General features: G+C 38.4%; 1 protein-coding gene across 1 annotated transcript in view; it reads left to right on the top strand.

Annotated features, from left to right (window-relative positions):
- LOC103210706 (tumor suppressor candidate 3) overlaps nt 1-9,374 on the top strand; it is a 322,221-nt gene that overhangs the window by 97,154 nt on the left and 215,693 nt on the right. The window contains exon 3 of the mRNA XM_007956618.2: nt 6,743-6,860. Within this exon, the coding sequence (XP_007954809.2) occupies nt 6,743-6,860 (118 nt within the window). The remainder of the gene's footprint in view (nt 1-6,742; nt 6,861-9,374) is intronic.

The raw sequence follows: 9,374 nt of genomic DNA, 5'->3' as shown, positions 1-9,374 counted from the left end.
AAACTTAAGAATCATTAATCTCTTTTAGTTTTATATAGTCATTTTTAAAAGGATTATAATATAAAAAGTTAAAGTGTTGTTTTTTTCTTGTTCAGAAAACAAAAAATGAACTTAGTATAACAGATTTAACAGAACACCACTTTGCAGTTACTGCTTAGCCTTCCTGGATGCTTTTGATGCTGCATGACTGCCCTCTTCAGGATGCACATGAACAATTTAAAATGTTGCCTAAATTCATAAATTTAAGCTTCCAATGGGAGCTCTGGTGGTGTAGTGCCTAAGGCACTTGATTGCTAACCAGAAGACTGGTGGTTCAAACCCACCAGCCACTCCTCGGAAGGAAGATTGGGCCATCTCCTTCTGTAGTGATACCTCCTTGGAAACCCACGGAGAGTTGCTATGAGTCGAAATTGACTGGAAGGCAGTGAGTTAAGCTAATACTTCCACAAACTGCTAAAACATAACAGTTAAAAGTTTAGTTAAAAGTTTTGGAGATATAGGGTTAAAATGCTTTGCACATTTGTAATTTTGAACTTTCAATTTCAGATGGCAGTGAAATCTGAAGTTTGCTCAGCACTTACCTTCTTCAGTAGTCCAAGCTAACATATGCAAGAATCCACTAAATTGCAGTACTTGTCATTAATTAGCATTTGACTGCTAAGTTTAAGGCTGTCAGTTCAAACCCACCAGCTGCTCCTCAGAAGGAAGATTGGGCAATCTACTTCCATAGAGATCCTACCTGGGAAACCCAAGGAGGAGTCTCTATGAGTGGAATCAACTCAAGGGCAGTGAGTTTGTTTTTTGCTTTCTCTCCCCTATTAAAGGAGCTCTGGTAGCATAGTGCCTAAGGCACTTGACTGCTAACCAGAAGGCTGGCAGTTCAAACTCACCAGCCACTCCTCTGAAGGAAGGTTGGGCAATCTACTTCTGTAGTGATACTGCCTCGGCAACCCAAGGAGGGGTCACTATGAGTCGGGTCTGACTCTGGCAAATAACAACAACAACTCTCCTATTAAATATTAGGAAACAAAACAAAATGAAAAAAATTACCAACAAGTCAATTTCATCTCATAGTGACCCTACAGGACAGAGTTGAACTGCCTATAGGATTTCCAAGGCTCGAAATCTTTACAGAAGCAGATTGCCTCCTCTTTCTCCTGTGGATTGGCTGGTGGATTGACATCACCAACCTTTTGGTTAGCATCTGGATGCTTTAACCACTACACCACTAGAACTATCTAGCATTAAGAAGTTGTAATATGGGAGATAATGTAGGACAATGAGGTCAGGCCTGACTGAGAACAGTTTCTGGCTATTGTTGCACATTCCTTCTACTGAGTCTTTTGTACTCTGAGTAGCCATCATTAACATTGAAATACTTATTTCTCACATTCATTGAATTACTGTTAAAGACACAAGGATCTGTTTTCTCATCCTATTGCTACAGAATTACACCAAACAGGAAAAAACAGCCTCTATTCACCTTGTGTATTTAATTTCTCTTAAGTAATTTATGTGTGCTGAAAAAAACTAATTTGTGTCATTTGCTTTGGCTCCTCTGGAATTCTTTATTCCTGCTAAAATATATTCTTAAGTAAAAGTAACTTGTCTTGGAAATTTTACTGGGTAATTTGCCCCTCTAGATCCATAGGAAGAAGATAAGGTAATTGACTTCTGTAAAGATGTACAGTCTTAGAAACTCTATGGAGATTACCATGAGTTGGAATTGACTCAATGACAGTGTCCCCCTGCCCCATAGTATCATGGTCACGTTGTCAGAAAAATGCCTGTTTTTGCTGATTTGTTGTTTCCTTTTGTTTCATTTTTAGAGGTAAAATGTTCTTTTCTGTGAAATATTCCAGTCATGGGATTTTGTCTAATGTACTGTTTAATATAATGCTGTCAGTTTAATTTTTTATTTTTTTTAAGTAGAATTTTTTTTAGGTTTATTAGTGTGCAAAGATATTCAGACATATGTAATTGTCAGTGCCATTTTACTATGTATAGTTAATAGACATATTTTCCTCTTTTAAATCAATGATGAATATTTACCAGTAATACTATATTAGATATGACAAAAATCAAATTAAGTTTTAGGACCTATATTGATTTTTAACTCTGTTTTTTTTGAAGGATTGGAAGAGGAGCAGTGAGATACTGTTTTAAATAGATGAGGGAAAACATAAGCTATGTATTCTGCACTTGTTCCTTAGAGACAGAACAAACTTGTACTCATTTATGTCATGGTTTCCATTTGCCAGTATCTTAATTTTTTTCTCCCTCTTTAGGCCTTTGTACTTGCTATTTCTGGTACCTTTGTTCATTCATTGTCTCTTTTCAGTGATATTTCTTTCTCAATCCTCAGAATTTGAGCTTCCATGTTACTTCATCTGTGAAGCTTTTTAATGACCATACCATTTTAGTAGTTCCTTCATTATTTACTATAAAATACCATACTGTTCATTTTTTCTCAGCATGTATTTTAGCCTTTAATTATTATTATTTATTTCTTTACTTGTTTATTATCTGTCTCTTCACTAAAACATAAAGTTATGAGAGCAGAAACCTTGATGATTACCTTACTTCTTGCTATTTATAATAAGGTATTCAATAAATAGTTGTTGAGTGAATTAGAGTGCATTAAGTGTTATTTGACCACAAAAGCTTTGAAAGTTTATGACTATTTTCATTTTAAATATTCTAAAAATATTTTCTACAGCTTTCTGAGCACAATGTAATCTTACAGCAGTCATTACCATGTACCATGCTGTGTAATAAAATGACGCCTTCAAGATCTTTCAGGAGCCCTGGTGGCATAGTGATTTAAAGCACTCATCTGCAAAGCAAAAAGTGGCTTTGAACTCACCAGCCACTCCACTGGAGAGAGATGTGGCAGTCTGTTTCCATAAAGGTTTACAGGCTTGGAGACCCTATGGGGCAGTTTGACTCTGTTCTATAGGGTTACTATCAGTCAGAACCTACTCGGTGGTAGTAGGTATGATTTAAGATTTTTACTTAAGATTTTTACTTTATGAATGACCTCAGATTATGTTGTTGTTGCCGTTAGGTGCCGTCAAGTCATCTCCAACTCATAGCGACTCCATGCACAGCAGAACGAAACATGGCCCAGTCCTGTGCCAGCCTCACAATCTTGCTATACCTGCGACGGTTGTGGCATCCACTATATCAATCCATCTCATTGAGCAACTTCCCCTTTTACATTGACCCTCCAATTTACCATTTGTCTGATGCAAAATGGCCAAAACCAGTTAATTTTAGTTCACTAATGCCTAGGATGGGAGCTCTGGTAGCGTAGTGCCTAAGACACTTGACTGTTACCAAAAGGTTGGTGGTTAAAGCCCACCAGCCACTCCTTGGAAGGAAGATGGGACAATCTACTTCTTTATTGATCCTGCCTCGACAACCCAAAGAGGGGTCACTATGAGTCGGGTCCGACTCGACGGCACATAACAACAACAATGCCTAGGATATCGATCTTTATGCATTCCATTTCATTTTTGACAACTTCCAGTTTTCCTAAATTCATACTTTGTACATTCCATGTTCTGATTACTAATGGATGTTTGCAGCTGTTTCTACTCATTGAGTTGTGCCATATCATCCAGTAGAGGTCCTGAAAGCTTTATTCCATCCGTATCTGTAAGGTCATCTCTCCTCTGAGTAGTCAGCTTTTCCCAGTCACATTTTGAGTGCCTTCCAACCTGATGGGCTCATCTTCTGGCACTGTATTACACAATGTTTCAGGGCTATTTGTAAAGTTATGCAGTAATATATCAGACAGTGTTTCCCTTCTATTCATAAGGTTTTTACTGGCCAGTTGTTTGAGAAGTGGATGGCCTCTCCCTTCTTCTATGTCTGTCTTAGCCTGGAAGCTCCACTGAAACCTGTCTACCATTGGTAACCTTGCTGGCAGTTTGCAACACCGATATTATAGCCTCTAGCCTCACAGCAACACGTGAGCCACCACAGGACAACAAACTGACAGACATGTTCATCTCCCTTAGTTGTTCAAACTGCTCTGTGACTGCCTACCTCAGACCTCAGCTTCAAAACAGAGCTGTCCTCAAGCAAAAGCAGCCCTGAGCCCCACTCCTGCCTACCTCGGGCCATGGCCTCACTGGGGAAGAGCTGCCTCCTCATTGTAGAGATGACCTTAAAGACATGGATAGAGTAAAGCTTTTGGGACCTTCACTGATTGATGTGGCACAACTCAAAATGTGTAGAAACAGATGCAAGAATAACCTGGCCAGCTGTCGTAGTTAAGTATGTGTGTCAACTTGGCTGGGCAGCTGGATGTAGTATTCCTCATGATGAGACTGGTAATCAACTCCATGGTGCATTCTACTGTGAGCAGCTGAGTAGCTGCCTTAGGGATGTGGTCTGTTTTCTGTATATAAGGAGATGTCTTGGGGAATTGTCTCTAGCTTAGGCACACTTGAACCCTGCATGTAGCCGAGTCATTGTTCAGGAGCCTGCTGTGCTCTGCTGATCCTGGGACTTTGGATGGACTTGAATTAATGGCCTGCCATGTGGCTTAGTAACATTGGGACTATGCCTTTTTACTTGTCAACCTTGGGCTTGTCAGTCCCAGCAGCCAGCATCTGTCTGAGTGAAGAAATGCCTCTAGATCCAGTGGGCCAGGAGCAGGAAGCAGAGCTGAAGCCCAAGGTTGAGGGATTTTCACCCAGCCTCTAGAACCTGGCACTTTGAACTTGGACTTAAAGCCTCCAAACTGTAAGAGAATAAACACCTGTTTGCTCAAGCATCCCATTTGTGGTATATTCCTATCAGAGTGGCACTAGGTAACCAGAACACCAAACAACTGAAAGAGAACTATATTTGTACCCACTCCAAAGAAAAGGGATCCAACCAAAACCAAAGCTAAACTCACTGCCATCGAGTTGGGTTTGACTCATAGTGACCCCTCCTTGGGTTTCTGAGGTGGTATTACTACAGAAGTAGTTTGCCCAGCCTTCCTTCTGAGGAGTGTCTGGTGAGTTTGAATCACCAACCTTCTGGATAGTAGTCCAATGCCTTAGGTACTATGCTACTAGAGCTCCAGTGATCCAACAGAATGTGAAAATTACTGAGCAATATCATTAATATCACATGTAAGTAAAATTTTACTGAAGACAGTTCAAAAATGGTTACAGGTATATATTGACGGGAACTTCCAGAAATTCAAGCTGGATTCAGAGGAACACATGGAATAAGGGATATCATTATGATATCACTTGGATCTTTGCTGAAAGCAAAAAATACCAGAAAGATGTTTACCTGTGTTTTATTGACTGTACCAAGATAATCAACTGTGTGGGTTTTAACAAATTACAGTTAATATTGCAAAGAATGTAATAATTCTAGAATACATTGTTGTGCTTATGAGGAACCTGTACATAGACCAAGAAGCTGTTCAAACAGTATAAGGTGATATACTAAATGGTTTAAAATCAGGAAAGGTATGCATCAGGGTTGTATCCTTTCACCATACTTACTCAATCTGTGTGTTGAGCAAATAATCTGAGAAGTTGGACTATATGAAGAAGGGATTCTGCATCAGGATTGGAAGAAGATTCATTAATAACCTGAAATATGCAGATGGAATAACCTTGCACATTGAAAGTGAAGATGACTCGAGGCACTTACTGATGCAGATGAAAGACTACAGTCTTCAATATGGATTACACTTCAACATAAAGAAAACAAAAATTCTCACAACTAGAACAGTAAGCAGCATTGTGATAAATAGGGAAAAGATTGAAGATGTCAAGGATTTTGTATTCATTGGTTCTACAGTCAACACCCGTGGAAACAGCAGTCAAGAAATCAGACGTCATATTGCACTGGGCAAATCTGCTGCAAGAAACCTCTTTAAAGTGTTTAGAAGCATAGATTTCATTTTGAAGATTAAGGTGAGCTTAACCCAAACGATGGTATTTTCACTTGCCTCATATGCATGTGAAAGCTGGACAGTGAATAAAGAATACCCAAGAGTTGATACCTTTGGATTTTGGTGTCGGCAAAAAATATTGAAAATACAGTGGACTGCCAGAAGAATGAACTAATCTATTCTGGAAGAAGTGCAGCCAGAATGCTCCCTGGTAGTGAGAATGGCCAGACTTGGTCTCACCTACTTTGGTCATGTTATCAGAAGGTACCATTTCCTGGAGAAGGATATCATGCTTGGTAAAGGAGAGGGTTGTCAAAAAGGGGAAGACCCTCAACAAGATGGATTGACACAGTGGTTGCAACAATGGACTCAAGTATAGCAAGGATTGTGAGCATGGCGCAAGACCAGACAGTGTTTCATTCTGTTGTACGTAGGGTTGCTTTGAGTCAGTGCCAACTAGATGGCACCTAACAATAACAACAGCAGGCTTATACAGACTCTGTTGCAAATACCTGCCTCTACTTTTATGGCACAAAAGCCATAGGCTATACATAAATGAACCAGTTTGGCTGTTTTGCAGTAAAACTGTATTTATGAATGCTGTAATTTGAATTTAATGTGCTATGGAATAGTCTTCATCTCACTCTTTTTTTTAGCAACCTTTTAAAACTGAAAAACCATTCTTAGATTGGAGTTCATACAAGAATTGCCAGTGAGCTGAATTTGGGCCATAACTTGCTGATTCTTGCCCTAGGATTACCTGTTTTAATAACAGCTTGGCTAATGATTGAATACTTATATGTTTCTACTCTACCCCATTGTCTTTTTCAGGCAGGCTAATGAAGAATATCAAATACTGGCTAACTCCTGGCGCTATTCATCTGCTTTTTGTAACAAACTCTTCTTCAGTATGGTGGACTATGATGAGGGAACAGATGTTTTTCAACAGGTAAATGTGTACTATATTTTGGAAATGTATTTAACACTTTGTCATGCTTGATATATTTTTTTTTGTTTTGCTAGGTAAAAATACAATTATTTGAATAATAAATACAGTAAGTACTTATAATAAAGTCTCTGATACGATTAAAATAATTACAGCTAACCTTCACTTTACGATTGCTTGCACAATTGTACCATTAGTCAGTACAGAGAACACATTTTAACTTTTGCATTATTAAGGAAATTTTTTTTTTTCAGCAAGCAGAGAGAATTTACATTTCAAAATGTTATTTTAGTATTTAATTATATGCAAATTAGGTGGTATTTTGCAGAATTTAAGAAATTTTATATAAAATTGTCCTTAAGTTTTACTTAACCTATTTTTCTTCCCATGTGGTAGATACAGAGAATTTCACCAGTAAAGAATAAAAATATTTATTTAAAAGAGTTTGCTCTTACATAATCTTTTCTATAGAGTGATATATATACACTAAATTGGAGCATGGGTATCACTGCTGCTGCCATGGTTATGGCATCATCACTAACATTAAGTGCTTCTGTGACTGGCATTGTTTTAAACATTTCCATGTATTCTGTAATTTATCTTCACAACAATCCAATGACAAAAGAAAATGATGTTATCTTCATTTTACAGATGTTGTTGTTGTTGTTATGTGTGATTGAGACCGACCTGACTCATAGCGACCCCTCTTTGGGTTTCTGAGGCGGTATTACTACAGAAATAGATTACCCAACCTTCCTTCCAGCCAGGAGTGGCTGGTGGGTTTGAACCGCCAGCCTTCTGGTTAGCAGTCAAAGTGTCTTAGGCACTACGCTACCAGAGCTTCTATTAAGGAAATCAAAATATGGAGAGATATAGTTTCTTGTCAACCATTGAAAACTTAGTATAATATGAAGCTGGATTTTGAATCCAGATGTTGGGCACAATGAATTCTAGATCTTAACCATTCTGTTACCTTGACCAATTTGTTTTACTTTTATCACTACTTTATCAGGACCTTTCAAATGTAAAAATGTTACTGTAGTACATGAATGTGATTGGTGTGAGTATCTTTCCTTATTTTATTTTCCTCACCTGTGAGCTTCTTTAGTACAATGATGTACCAGGTCATGCAAAAATATTTAATTCTAAGAAGAATCTAGTTCACTAATTGTGAATGAGGAGCTCTGGTAGCATAGTGCCTAAGGCATTTGACTGCTGACCAGAAGGTTGGCAGTTCAAATCCACCAGCCACGCCTCGGAAGGCAGGTTGGGCAATCTACTTCTGTAGAGATATCGCCTTGGAAACCCAAGGAGGGGTTGCTATGAGTCAGATCCGACTTGACTACACGTAACAACAAAAACAGTTGTAAATGGGCCATTAGTGTGTATATTTGCATATTTGCTTCCAGATTAATTGTTCATTCATGTTTACCAGTTTCTAGTTGAATAGGATAAATTCTTTCATTGTGCCTTCAATAATCTTTATCCTTGGCCTTTTCTATTACCAAAACCAAAAAACCAAACCCACTGCCATTAAGTCAGACCCGTCCTTGAGTTTCTGAGGAGGTATCACTACGGAAGTAGATTGCCCAGCCTTCTTTCCGAGGAGTGGCTGGAGCATTTGATTCTGGTTAGCAGTCAGATGCCTTAGGCACTATGCTACCAGAGCTCTTCCCATAAATTTATTTTGCCATTACAGAATGTTACTTTGTATTTATCCATTCAGCAAGTACAGTGATAATAATAATGATGATTCAGGAAGTATAATAATGATGATAATAATAAAGAAAAACACATAAACAAAAACATAATTTCAAATAACCTTATAGAGGAAAACTACAGGACTATAAGAACCAAAGAATTTATAGGTCCCTATAGAATCACAGGATAAGTAGCCTTAGGGATCATCTGGTGAAACTGGTATTCATTATATACTTGAATCCTTTGGACAAATAGTCATCCAGGTCCAAGTTGACTGCTAACTCAGAGGCTTCAAGCCCAGTTGTCTACTTTGTCCAGGCTACCCAAAAGAATAAATGAAGAAAATTGGTTGGGTTAGTTTCATTGTGGTATCTTTGTTGATATTGTTGTTGTTGTTTTGTGCTGTTAAGTCATCTCCAACTCACAGTGACCTTATGTACAACAGAACAAAACAACTCCTGGTCCTGTGACAACAGCATCACAATCCCTACTACATCTGAGCCCATCACTGCAGCCATCTTGTCAATCCAGCTTGTTGTGAGCCTTCCCCTTTTTTGTTGACCCTATACCTTACCAAGCATGACATACTTCTCTAGAGAATGGTCTATTCTGACAACATGACAAAACTAGATGAGACGAAGTCTGGCCATTCTCGTTTCCAAGGAGCAATCTGGCTACACTTCTTCCAGGACAGATTTGTTAATTCTTTCAACAGTCCACAGTACTTGCAGCATTCTTTGCCAACACCACAACTCAAAAGCATCAACTCTTCTTTGGTCTTCCTTATTCATTGTCCAGCTTTCACATGCATATGAG

This window comes from Orycteropus afer, unplaced genomic scaffold, assembly GCF_000298275.1.
Source record: "Orycteropus afer afer isolate SDZICR_OR568_19922 unplaced genomic scaffold, OryAfe1.0 scaffold00640, whole genome shotgun sequence".
In the NCBI taxonomy this organism is placed as follows: Eukaryota; Metazoa; Chordata; class Mammalia; order Tubulidentata; family Orycteropodidae; genus Orycteropus; species Orycteropus afer.
The sequence above is the reverse complement of the archived record's forward strand: the minus strand, read 5'-3'. Positions and strand labels throughout refer to the sequence as shown.